At 43.0% G+C, this 13904-nt stretch overlaps 1 protein-coding gene across 1 annotated transcript; it reads left to right on the top strand.

Moving 5' to 3' along the window:
- Nucleotides 1–1227: 1227 nt before the first annotated feature.
- Nucleotides 1228–1773, top strand: LOC131330699 (uncharacterized). Its single transcript, XM_058364379.1, has 2 exons — nt 1228–1364; nt 1488–1773. The coding sequence occupies exons 1-2, from the start codon at nt 1228–1230 to the stop codon at nt 1771–1773; spliced, it is 423 nt and encodes a 140-aa protein (XP_058220362.1).
- Nucleotides 1774–13904: the final 12131 nt, after the last annotated feature.

Genomic DNA, 13904 nt, shown 5'->3' with positions numbered 1-13904 from the left:
AACATTGGCTTGAAATCCGGGAGAAGGAGTGGATGGAGCAGCTTAGAGAGCTATTCAGACTCATTCCACCTCGTCAGTAGAGTAGTAGTGTTAGAATAAGGTTTTGATAGCTTGAGTCGCCCTTGAAAGCACTAAGGCTAGAAGAACCATGTAGTAGGATCGTCTCACTTTGTAGTAGGAATCTCATTTTCAGTCTACTTGTTTTATAGTAGAACTCTATGCTTATGATTGTAATTTCTTGCTTATCAATGAAAAGCTTGCTTTATACTATTGCGTGTTATTTGATAAGATTGTGTTTACAAAAGAAAATGTTTTAAGTAGACTAAACCACCCCCGTACCATTTTTACTCGTAGATGGTGAACCGACGCAGCGGACTAGGATACGAGAACGGAGAATCCTCGAACACTAACACCGACCTAGCTCAAGTCATGCGAGCACTCGTAACCGCCCTGAACGCTAACCGCCATAACCAAAACCACGATGATGGACCAATGACCCGCACTCGGGCGATGAATGAATTTTGCAAGCGTCGACTCCCGACCTTCAACGGAGATCCTAACCCTACCGTGGTGGAAGCCTGGCTGAAAGAAACCAAGGTGATCCTGGACACCTTGGAAATCACCCGGAACGGAGACCGCGTGGCCTTAGCCACTTACCAGCAGAAGGGGGAAGCCCGTTACTGGTGGGAGTTGATGGAAGCCACCCATGCCATAGCCACCATGACCTTCGCCGAGTTTGAAACCCTTTTCCTCGACAAATACTTCCCTACACCCCTTCGCCTAGCCAAGGAGCAGGAATTCATGAACCTGAAACAAGGGACAATGACCATGACCCAGTACGCGGCCAAATTTGAAGAGCTGTCTTGTTACGCCCCAACCGCTGTGGCAACAGAAGGCAGCAAGGCAAGGAGATTCGAGTGGGGGCTGACTACCGCTCGAAGGGCCGTAGTGGCACAAGCCTTTACCACCTATAATGGTGTGGTTCAGTGTGCCCTCCGCCTGGAAAGCGAGGAGGCTGACTTCAAGACTCGATGGAGGAAGGCAACAGGCAACACTGGCGGGCCAATCCGAACCCAGCCACCCAACAACAACCGTGGACCTTACCCGACCAAGCCATTCACCTCAGCTCAAAGCAACCAACCCTGGAGGACTGTAGCATCCGGGCATAGTGAACCACAGAGGGGCAGCCAGAACAAGGCATTTGTGCAATGCTTCAACTGCCAGGCCATGGGTCACTACAAGCGTGATTGCCCCCAACTTCAGAGGGAGAGAAATGGGAGCTTTGGGAACCAGAAGACTCAACAGCTCGGGCAGGCCAGCTTTGTGAAGCAAAACCCTGGAGGCCCACCGCAGCAGCAGAACGGGCAAAACAAGGGAAAGCAGCCCATTGGAACCCAGCAAGGCACTGGAGGGCGTATCTTTGCCCTGCAGACCGAGGAGCGGGAGCAGGATTCCTCTGTGATCCAAGGTACACTACTATTGTATAGCACCTGTGTACAATCTTTATTCGATTCTGGAGCATCGCATTCGTTCATATCTACTACTTGCGTAACTGCCTTAGCACTAGAAACGGAACCCCTGAGCAAAAGTACGAAAGTAGTATCACCAACGGGGGGGAGCATAACTGTTAATCTAGTGTGTAGAGGGTGCGAGTTAGAAGTAGCCAACCTGCGCCTGACTTGCGATCTCAAAATGATCGACATGGTGGATTTCGACGTGATACTAGGCATGGACTGGCTATCGGCTCACCGAGCAGTCATAGACTGTCATTAGAAGACAGTGACGGCCTACACCTCAGAGGGAACTCGTTTCCGTTTTAAGGGGGATAGAGAAGCAGCGAGTCCGACAACGAAAAGATCTAGGTGGCAGAATCAACTATTTGGATGGCTAGCTAGTCTCCAAATGGAAGAAACTGACAGAATTGAGTTAGGATTACCCCACATCGTGTGCGAATACGCCGATGTTTTCCCTGAGGAACTTCCTGGCTTACCACCTCCTAGAGAGATAGACTTCTCTAAAGAACTTCAACCAGGAACGGCTCCAATCTCGATGGCGCCATGCCGAATGGCCCTGGCCGAACTAAAAGAGCTCAAGACCCAGTTGCAGGAGCTGTTGGACAAGGGATATATCAGGCCGAGTACTTCACCGTGGGGAGCACCTGCTCTGTTCGTGCAGAAGAAAGAAGGGACGCTGCGATTGTGTATCGACTATAGGAAGTTGAATCAAGTCACAATCAAGAATCGATATCCGTTGCCTAGGATCGATGACCTTTTTGATCAATTAAGGGGAGCAACCTGCTTCTCTAAAATCGATCTCCGATCAGGCTATCATCAACTATGGATTCGAGACGAGGATATTGCCAAGACGGCTTTTCGTACCAGATACGGCCACTACGAGTTTGTAGTGATGCCATTTGGGCTAACCAATGCTCCGGCGGTATTCATGTGTCTCATGAACAAGATCTTTCAACCCTACTTAGACAAGTTTGTAGTGGTGTTCATTGATGATATATTGATATACTCTGCCAACAAGGAGGAGCACGAAGAGCACCTTCGAATAGCGCTACAAGTACTTCGAGATAACCAACTCTATGCCAAAGCAAGTAAATGCGAGTTTTGGCTAGAAATGGTTAAGTTCTTGGGACATGTAGTATCCAAGGAAGGGATTGCAGTAGACGAAGGCAAGGTCGAAGCAGTGCTGAACTGGAAAGAGCCGACCTCAGTGATCGAAATCAGGAGTTTCCTAGGATTGGCGAGATATTACCGAAGATTTATCCCGGACTTCTCAACCTTGGCCAAGTCAATGACCAAGTTAACTCAGAAAGGAGTGAAGCTGGATTGGAATGAAGCCTGTGAGAAATCTTTCCAAGAATTGAAGAAAAGACTGACCAACGCACCGGTACTTATCGTCCCTGAATGAGGAGTGGATTATACTGTTTATTGCGACGCTTCGAGAGATGGTTTAGGATGCGTGCTGATGCAGAATGGGAAGGTCGTAGCCTACGGATCTCGACAACTTCGACCGCACGAGAAGAATTATCCTACCCATGACCTAGAATTGGCCGCAGTAGTGTTCGCCCTTAAATCTTGGCAATACTATTTGTGGGGAGAACAATTCGAAGTTTTCACCGACCACAAGAGTCTCAAATACTTGTTCACTCAGAAGGAGTTGAACTTGAGACAGCGCCGATGGATGGAATACTTGGAGGACTACAAGTTTACGCTTCAGTATCACCCCGGCAAGGCCAACGTGGTAGCTGACGCTCTGAGTCGAAAGGACAGAGCACAGAAGGTCAAGACTGCCATCAAGGAATGGGAGATGGTAAACACCCTTAATGAGTTCAACCTGCGACCGTCATCAGAGAACGGAAACGCACGACTGTATGCTCTAGTTGCGGAGCCAGCACTTCATCAGGAAATTTTGCTAGCCCAAACCTTCGAACAGAATTGTGAGTTCGTCCGACATCGAATCCGAGAAGGAAAAGCGGTGCCAGGATGGACTATCGAGGAGAATAACAGTTTAAGATTCAAAGGAAAAGTGTTCGTACCTGATGTTGGAAACCTTCGAGAAGATGTACTTCGAGAAACTCACCATTCGAACTTCGCAGTTCACCCTGGCGGTACAAAGATGTATCACGACTTGCGAAGAACGTACTGGTGGGAAGGAATGAAGAAGGATGTAGCACGGTTTGTGTCTACCTGTTTGGTGTGTCAACAAGTCAAGGCTGAACATCAGAAACCTGGAGGAGATCTTCAACCCTTACCAATACCAACCTGGAAGTGGGAGCACATCTCGATGGATTTCGTGACGGGACTGCCAAGATCTGCCAAGACCAACACAGCCATCTGGGTGATCGTAGATCGACTCACCAAGTCTGCACACTTTCTGCTTGTCAAGATGACAGAAAACGTGGAGCAACTAAGCATGTTGTACATTCGAAAAATCGTACACCTCCATGGAGTACCAATCTCGATAGTCTCCGACAAAGACCCACGTTTTGTATCACACTTTTGGAAAGGATTGCAAAAAGCATTGGGAACAGACGTAAGGCTTAGCACGGCCTTTCACCCCCAAACCGACGGACAAACGGAGAGGACTATTCAGACCCTGGAAGATATGCTGAGAGCCTGCGCCTTGGACTTCTCTGGAAACTGGGAGCAGCATTTGCCATTGGTGGAGTTCGCCTACAACAACAGCTATCAAGCAAGCATTGGGATGGCACCTTATGAAGCTCTATACGGTCGACCCTGCCGATCTCCAGTCTGCTGGACCGACACTGGGGAAACAGGATTGATCGGGCCTGACATAGTACGAGATACCACGGAAATGGTCTAGACTATCAGACAGAGGATCCAGACCGCTCAAAGCCGACAGAAGAGTTATGCGGATAAGAGGAGCCGACCATTGACTTTTGCTGTGGGAGATCATGTGTTCCTGAAAATCAGACCAAAGAAAGGAGTCATCAGATTTGGGAAGAAGGGGAAGTTGTCTCCGCGCTTCATCGGACCATTTGACATCGTGGAGAAAATCGGGAAGGTTGCATACCGCCTCCCACTACCACCCCAGCTGGACTGAGTGCATAACGTGTTTCACGTTTCCATGCTTCGCAAGTATCTAGCCTTACCCACACATGTTCTCAACTGGGAAGACATCACCATCGAAGAAGACGCGACATACGAAGAGGAACCGATAGAGATTCAAGACCGAAGCGAGAAGACTATCCGAAACAAGACCATTAAGTTGGTACGAGTTTTGTGGAAGCACCGAGGAGCTGGATAAACCACATGGGAAAGGGAAGAAACCATGAAAACGAAGTACCCTCATTTGTTTGAATCCTAGAATCCATCAAATTTCGAGGACGAAATTGTTTAAGGGGGATAGGTTGTAACAACTCCGATTTTTCGTTCAATAAAAATCTCGTTGTTATTTGAAATTTCTTAATTTCTCTTAATTGCTCGTTGATTTTCTTATTTGGTTTCCTTGTGGTTTGTATTTAAGCAATCGATCGCCTTATCATCGTATTTCTCGACTAGAAACCCTAATCGCACTTTAGCCCTCGAGGGTTGTTTCTTGACTTATATGCCCTACTTAGCAAGCCTAGTTAGCTTCTAACTGACTTGTTGGCAACCCAAACTAGGAAGTCACCTAGTTACGTTTCCCTAACCGTAGATGGACCATTTTGCCCATTTTGAACCTTTTGAACCTTTTCAACCCTAGACTACAAATTGTTTAATTGTTTTCTTTTATTGTTTTAGTTTTATTCTTTATCCATTGGACGATAAATGTTAGGGGAACTATTATCCATTGGATAATAGAAACCCATTTCTTTATATTAAAAGGATTTTTGAAAGATTTGAACAAGTACTTTGATCTTTTAAAGAAATGACATTTGAAAAGTACTTTTGATTATTTTTCTAATAAAAGTACCCAAGTAACTATGGACCATTGGACAATAACCGTTAGGGTAATCTTTACCCATTGGACAAAAGCCTTTCCTTTATTTTATTTGGTAAGTACATATATATATATATATATATATATATATATATCACATGTGTATTTTCAAAAAGGACATGTAGTCTTTTCCAAAAAAAACTTAGTTTAGTATTTAAAGTACCCGTACCTTATTATCCTTTGGATAATAACCGTTAGGGATTTTATTATCCATTGGGTAATAGGCTCATCTTTCAAACAAAGTAGTTAACCCATTAAACTAATGTTTTGTTAAGATTCCCGGGAGTACAAAAGTACATTATTATATTAATTAAAGTACGGTACCTTTTGTATTGGTTTAAAGGGTGAATCTTGACCCTTAAAGACTAAATTGCCCTTTTGTACAAAAGTACCTATCGTTTATTTGTATTCTTGCATTGTAGTACATATATATACATATGTATATAGCTAGTACATGGGAAAGAGAGAGAGAGAGAGAGAGAGGAGAGAGAGAGCCGTGAGGGAGAGAGAGAGGGGAGAGGCCGAGAGAGAGAAAGAGAGAGAGGGAGAGAGAGAGAGGGAAAGAAGAAGGAAGAAGAAGAAAGATTTGATGTGTACTTTGACATTAGTCTTCCAAAGTACTTCAAATACTTGGTGATTTCTTTTCCTAGCCAAATCTTAACTCCATTGTCCTCCATTGTACAAACTTCAATTGTTTAAGCCATGAATCTTGTACCCATGTCTCCTCCTTTGCAACATATCTTCCAAGAATCCCATCCAAGGACTAACCTAGCCATGCAAGCCTACCAAAGTTAGCTTCCAACCTTTCAATCAACCTTGACATGTGAAATAAAGTGAGACTTAGAGAGAGAGAGAGGGGCCGGCCAAGAGGGAGAAAGGGAGAGCCCTTGCCTATAAATAGAAGCTCATTTCAAGCTTAAACTCACACCTTCAACCATTGCTCTCACTTCTCTCTAGAAATTCCAAAAGTTTTTGCTTTCAAAGTTCTAGTTTTCTAGTGTTCTTGAGAGAAACCACCAAACCACCTCCCAAAACCACCGTTAGATCTTTTAAAGTAGCTTAGTTAGTTAGAAAGTTGTTTCTAGGAAGAGAAAAGATCAACTCTCTTCCTTTCGAAGCAAACCGACGCCGTTACGCCGCCGAAATCCAAAACCGACGACCGAATTTTCATAACCAACTACTACCGCCAAGAAGCACGGTAGGATTTCCTTAACTTCCATCCCGGTAGAAATTCCTTATCCCTAATCCTAAGTATAAAGTAGTTTTGTATCATAACTCTAAAAATAAGTTCATTTGAAAGTAACTTTGATCATTAAGTTTAAAGTAGATAAGGTTATCTTTGTTTAAAAATGTATGAGATGCATGATGTTGTCATTATGATTCAAGCATGTTATGTGGTCAAGAGTTGGATAATATTGTTGTATTCATTTTGGAAATTTATAAATGCTTGTTTATGTGAAAAGTCCTACACTACGGAGTCTATGCATGTAACGTGACACGAAAACCAAGAGAATAGAGACATGGCACCTAGGGTGTGTTAACGAAGATAAAAATGTGTATCCGAGGGAGGAAATATTTTGAAACTACATAATGACCGGTTTTGGGTGCATTATGTGAGTGTGTGTGTGTGTGTGTATGCCAATGGGAACCCGACGCGGCGGAACCATTGTGAGGATACTCGGGAAACCGGCGCGGCGGAACCGAGGTTGGGTGTGTGCTTGGTTATCCGCGGTACGGAGCCAATGCGGTTGTGTGCCAATGGGAACCCGGCGCGGCGGAACCATTGTGAGGATACTCGGGAGACCAGCGCAGCGGAACCGAGGTTGGGTGAGTTAAAAAGGAGTTTTTGGGTAAAAAGGAAAGTGAAGTAAAAACATGGTCTACGATGAGTCTAAGTAATGAACACAACGTTAGTCAAGTAAGGATTGTGGATTTGAATACTTGTTTGGACTATATGCATGATCTAAGCGGAATTGTTGTTATTATGTTCTTACATTCTTAAGTTAAGGGTTAGAGGGTTTGGATAGTTCTATTGAGCTTTTTGGCTCACAGTGTTGACTTTTTGGTGACCCTGGCATATTATACCGGTGGCGACGCGAGTATAATATGTCAGATCTCATAGATGAGCAGGGCGAGCTTTACACCTTGGAAGCCTTCGGAGCCGAGGAGCTAGCTGTGTTGGAAGAACAAGCGGAGCTGTAGTTAGGAACCTTAGTTTCCTTCCGTTTGTAATAAAAGTACTCCTTTTTATGCTTTTGTTGTAATAAAAGAGCCAGACTCAGTTTTTATTTAAATAAAATGTTTTATTTAACGTACCCAAAATTCGGGGCGTTACATTGATCGTCCTCTTTTGTCTCTTTGAAAGTTGTCAAAAATCTGCAGAAATCACCCCAAATCGCGTAGGGATTGATCCCTAGACTTGGGAGATCGATCCCCCATTTTGTTCTCTTGGCCAGCAGCCTCAGGGATCGATCCCTGGTGATGGGGGGATCGATCCCCCTCTCCTCTGGACAGCCATTTTGCTGTTTTGTATTCCTTTGATCATATCGACTCCCGATCGCTTCTAAACCCTTTTGGGCACTTTCTAATCTATCTCAAGCATGTTCAATTGACTTCCTATGATCTATTGACATTATCCATGATCCATTGATCTTCCGTTAGTGAGGAACGAATACGGATTTACTTGGTTAAAACCACGTCGAAATGCATTTTATTGATTGATTGGCTACTTGAGAGTATTTGTGTCATATTGGTGGCATTATTGGCATAACGTATGATGTTTCATGTATGAATGTGATCATGAGAAAGTCCTAGTTTGCATATTGAGTAAGAAAGTAGTTGTTTGGGTCGGAAGTTGTGATAGGGAGTCTCATAACGTAAGGGGTGGTAATACGGAGACACACGTGTGTCTCGTAACGCAAAGGGTGGTAATATGGTGATCCAAGTTGTTAGGCTTCTCGTATCACAAGGGGTGGCAATACGATAAATCTCGTGGTGTTATATTGTAACACAAGGGGTGAAAATACAGACGGTGGAGATTTGTGATAGTGAGTTATGTCGAAACCGTAGAGTTGCTTGAGTCTTATGAACAAGGTGGCTAAATGTGTTAATGGCATATTTTAGAATGATCGAAATGAGTGATTGGCACACCTACTAGTTGTTTGCTATCCATCGATTGAATTATATCTTCATGTCTTCTTCCCTCTGCATTTATCATCGTATTTGCACATAGAATTGGTAAAGATTTTCCTACTGGGCAAGTGTAGCTCAACCTATCATTCTTTTCAAGTTCAAATGCCAGACAATAGCATGCATGCTTCGTGTGTTGGGATGTGAAGACTTTTGAAAGCTCACTTCATTTAGTTACTTAATCATCATGTAATGACATTCTTTTGACAAAGATGAGTTTGTAACTAATTACTCTTGAATTTCTTTTGACTAAATCATTTGTGACTTAACAACTTGTTCGTTTTCGTACTTAAGCTTATTTTGGGGCAGGTGTGCCAATGTTGTATAATATTAAACTTGGGGACTTGGATTGTGCATTAAACAGGTGAAAACTCTATTGAGTATTATTTATCTTATGCGAGGATCATTTATAGAAAAAGTTTACTTATTTATGTTGAAAATCGACGGCGTGACATGCGAGGTCTAACAAAGAATTGACCTCAACAATGGATTGGTCAATATCGAACTCCTCATAGCCAAAATGGGCAAGACATGCCTCAAGAGGATCCTCAACCAAAATGTACGGCAATGCCTCTTCTACTAACTCATGAACGACATCGACTGCGAAGCAATCTTCCTCCTCGTGAGGCTGTCAAGCGGCCGAATACATATTCAAACATAGTTTCATATTGTCGAATGATACCTCCATCACTCCACTCCTTGCGAAAATCTGTGCATTGGCCATGGCCAGAAAGGGACGACCTAAGATGATAGGCATTTGAGATTTAAGGGTTGTGAGGTGGACTGGCTCTGTGTTAAGGACAATGAAATCAGCAAGAAAGTAGAAATTATTCACCTTGACAAGGACATTCTCTAACATGCCCCATGGGGCTTTCACAGAACGATCGGCCAACTGCAGAGTAACCGATTTGGGCTTCAACTCACCAAGCCCCAACTCCTCGTACACAGAGTATGGTAAAAGATTGACACTTGCCCCTAAATCTATTAGTGTCTTACTAATAAAGTGACTGCCTATGACATAAGAGATTGTGGGCACACTAGGATCAGCTAGCTTAGGGGCAGTGTTAGATTGAAGAACAAAGCTAACTTGGTGAGGAATAGGGATGGGCTCTAAAATTTGGCTTGAGCCTTCCGCTTGTGAATGCACAAGTCCTTGAAAAACTTGGCATAAGAAGGGATCTACTCAATGGCATTGAGCAATGGGATGTTCATCTTAACTTGCTTGAACATCTCCATGATATTATCAGTGGATATTCCCTTCTTGCGAAAGGGTGAAGGTGCATTCAGGCAAATCGGGAAAGGTGCCTTAGGAATATAAGATGGGGTCTCAAATGACCCTAGAACAATTGTGGACACTAGATCGGTCTCCTTCTTCTTAGACCTCTTATCAACCTTAGACCTCTCAGTAATAGGTGGAGATACTTTCTCCTTCGCTTTGACCTCCTCCGGTTAGGTCTCTACTTCTCTCCTATTTCTGAGGGTGACAACTAATTTTGCTTGTTCGTGACCTTGCGAATTGTCGTGCATCCCTCATTGGTTAGCCACTGGTTGACTCGGTAATCTACCCTCATCCCGACGGTTAAGAGCATTAGCTAGCTAACCCATTTGGGTTTCTTAGAGACCCGTATTTTTTTTAATTATTGAAATGTTCATTAAATGACTAATTGAGAAATTATGGTTTATTAGGAGATTAATTGATTGAGGACTGAAGTGAAAAAATCGAGGATTGAGGGAATGTGAGTGTAATAGATAGATATAGGGGTATAAAAGGGAGAGTGTGTGGTGTAGAGGACCATTTTTCCATCTCCCATCTTTTTCTCTCTATCGTCCCCCCCACTCTCCCTGCCGATCTCTCTCTCTCTCTCCTCTCCTCTCACTCAAAACTCCACTCCATCTCCCAAAATCTTCAAGAACTAACCTCCTTCCGGCCTTCCATTCGCATTCTTGAGCTCGGGGTCCTTGGGTCGAGCTTGAGTCAAAGTTTCGAAGTTTAAAGAGACTAGGTGTAATGCCCCGAATTTTGGGTACGTTAAAAGGACATTTTATTGATAACATCAAATGGAGTCTGGCTCTTATTACAACAAATACTCTCACAAGAGTTCAATATTTACACAAATGAAGGGGGTTCTAAGGTTCCTAACTACAACTCCTCCTTCTTCTCCATCCTAGCCAGCTCATCAGCTCCAAAAGCCTCCACGGTGATCTGCTTACCCTGATCATCTACAAAATCTGACACATTATACCAGCGTCGCCACCGATATAATATGTCAGGGTCACCAAAAAGGCAACACTGTGAGCTACAAAGCTCAGCAGAGTAATCCCACACCCGCTAACCCATAACTTATAAACAAAGCTATAATACAACATCAATTTCCACATGATAAGTATATACACAGTTAATCAATGACACATCCATAATCGCTATATAACTATCGCTGGTGTCCAAGATTTCAGAGTTTCTCCTACGCGACTCATCGTAGACCGTGTCAACATTTTCATTTACAAAACAACCTTTCAAAATCATTTGTTTAACACACCCAACCTTTTAAAAATCATTTGCATTGGCTCCGTACCGCGGATAACCAAGCTACACACCCAACCTCGGTTCCGCCGCGCCGGGTTCCCAAGTATCCTCACAATGGTTCCGCCGCGCCGGGTTCCCATTGGCACACAAAAATATTTGCATTGGCTCCGTACCGCGGATAACCAAGCTACACACCCAACCTCGATTCCGCCGTGCCGGGTTCCAGAGTATCCTTACAATGGTTCCGCCGTGCCGGGTTCCAGAGTATCCTCACAATGGTTCCGCCGCGCCGGGTTCCAATTGGCACACAAAACTTGCATTGGCTCCTCTCCGCGGATAACCAAGCCTTATTACCAATGAGGCTACCACGTCCGGCCACATTGGCAATCTTCACAATGGGCTACCAAGTCCGGCCGCATTGTGGTTTTCACAATCCACGCAATGGGCTACCAAGTCCGGCCACATTACGAGTTTTCATACACACAACGGGCTACCAAGTCTGGCCACGTTGCGGTTTTCACAATCCACACGATGGGCTACCACGTCCGGCCACATCGCGGGTTTCCATACACACAATGGGCTACCAAGTCCGGCCACATTGCGGTTTCAAAACACATCTCATCATTATCCACACCCTAGGTGTCATGTTTCTACTTTCTCGGTTCTCGTGTCTCGTTTACATATAAAGACTCCGCGGTAGGACAAACGTAAGCATGAAACATACTAACAAGATCATCCAATTCTATACTACATATCATGCTAAGTCACCATTTATAGCATAACGCCACATGTACGGACGCCTTTGGAGTGTATCACTTATGCTTATTCAAAGCACAATGCCACATGTACGGACGTCTTTGGAGTGAAATCACTTATGCTTTATCACACCACAAGTAATACAAGCAATTCATAAATGCATACTCATAATCATCTTAAAGATTAAAATACGAATACTTATAAACAAACGATAAGTACGTAAGGATGAACTACATATAATTAGCGGTTCAAAATAACAACGTTATACTTTGAGTAAGTAAATAGGAAGCAAGTAAGGATTTCCTTACTTTCTAACATACGGTTCTATACGTAGAGTTAGGGTGAAGGGGTTCTACATATACTTAGAGATAGTGGACAAGGGATTCTACCTTACTTCTTGGCGGTAGTCGGCTACGGAAAGTACGTCGGTGGTCGGGCGGGGTAACTTCCTACGGTATGCCTTCGGAAGCTTCGAAAGAGAAAGGTTTCTCTCGAAACTTCTACTTGACTATTACTACTACTACTTTTGGATCGAGAGGGTGGTCGAGTGGTGGTCTAGGTTGAGTTTCTTTGAAGAACTCAAGAACTACTCAAGAACATGAATAACAAAAGAAAGAACAAAGAAAGAACAAAGAAAGAACATAATTTTTCTAGAGAGAGAAGTTGCTAGGTGAAGGTGTGAGTTGAATGGCATGGGATGGCTTGCTATTTATAGGCAAAACCTTGGGCTCTCCCTCCCTCTCATGGCTGGCCCCCCCCTCTCTCACCATACTTCAAATTTTGACACATGTCAAGCACTCATGGAAGGTCAAAGTCTAATTGCTAGGCTTGCATGGCTAGGTTAGGCTAAATGGTAGGCTTGCATGGCTAAGATTTGTCCTTGGATGGGATTATGGGAGATTTGTTTGGAAAGAATGAGACAATGGTACAAGATTTGGTTTCAAACAAATCATAGAAGTACAAATGGGGAGTTAAGTTTGGTTAGGGGAAAGATTCTCCCATGGACTTGAAAGGACAATGGAAGATCAAGCATGGTACAACCAATCTTCCTCTCACTTTCCTCCTTCCTCTCTCTCTCTCTCCCTCTCTCTCTCTCTCCCTCTCGGCCCTCTCTCTCCTCTCCCTCTCTCTCGGGTTTCTCTCTCTCTCTCTCTCTCTCTCTCTCTCCTAGTACACCACACACACACACACACACATAGATATATATATATATATATATATATATATATATATATATATATATATATATATGAAAGAAAGAATAAGAAAGGTACAAAGTACAAGATTTACAAAATCAAGTAAGAATCTTAATTAAACACATGTTTCCAATAAATAAATAAACTAGTGTACTAATGTACTCTAGAAAGATCAACTCCCCAATAAATTAATCCAATTGGGTACAAAACCCTAATACAAAATAATAAAAGAGTACTTAGGAAAATATTAGGCTTTAAAGGCTACAAGGCTACTAAGTACTTTAATAATAAAATAATGTGTACATTCATCACATGGGGTTTAAGAAAATATTAATTTAATGAACCCATGTACTTGTTGAAAGAATAAACCTTTTACCCAATGGACAATAAATCCCCTAACTTTTATTGTCCAATGGACAATAGCTACTAGGAAACTTTTATAATAAAATAATCGAAGTACTTTAAAGCATGTGACAAAAGCCCTATATTAAATATAGGTGTGGTACCAAGTACCCCAATTAAATAAAAAAGGCTAGGATTCTCTCCATTAGTTTTTAATAGAGTACAAGTACTAGGAAATTTAGGGTTTAGATATACCCCAATAGTTTAATGCATAAAAGTACATGGGAATCCAAATCTTGATTATTAAAATGCAACCTTGTACTTGGAAAGATTTGGGCTATTACCCAATGGATAATAATTCCCCTAACGGTTATCGTCCAATGGATAATAAGGTATGAGTACTTTAAATCATATTTTAAGTCTTTTTAAAAGACTACATGTCC

This window comes from Rhododendron vialii, chromosome 1a, assembly GCF_030253575.1.
Source record: "Rhododendron vialii isolate Sample 1 chromosome 1a, ASM3025357v1".
NCBI classification, from domain to species: Eukaryota; Viridiplantae; Streptophyta; class Magnoliopsida; order Ericales; family Ericaceae; genus Rhododendron; species Rhododendron vialii.
The sequence above is the reverse complement of the archived record's forward strand: the minus strand, read 5'-3'. Positions and strand labels throughout refer to the sequence as shown.

Bases quoted from the DNA above. Each gene is read 5' to 3' on its own strand.
- LOC131330699 (XM_058364379.1), top strand. From the start codon at position 1,228: ATGGGTCACTACAAGCGTGATTGCCCCCAACTTCAGAGGGAGAGAAAT. The intron at 1,365-1,487 runs GCAAAACAAGGG...ACTATTGTATAG, and splicing joins CCACCGCAGCAGCAGAACGG to CACCTGTGTACAATCTTTAT.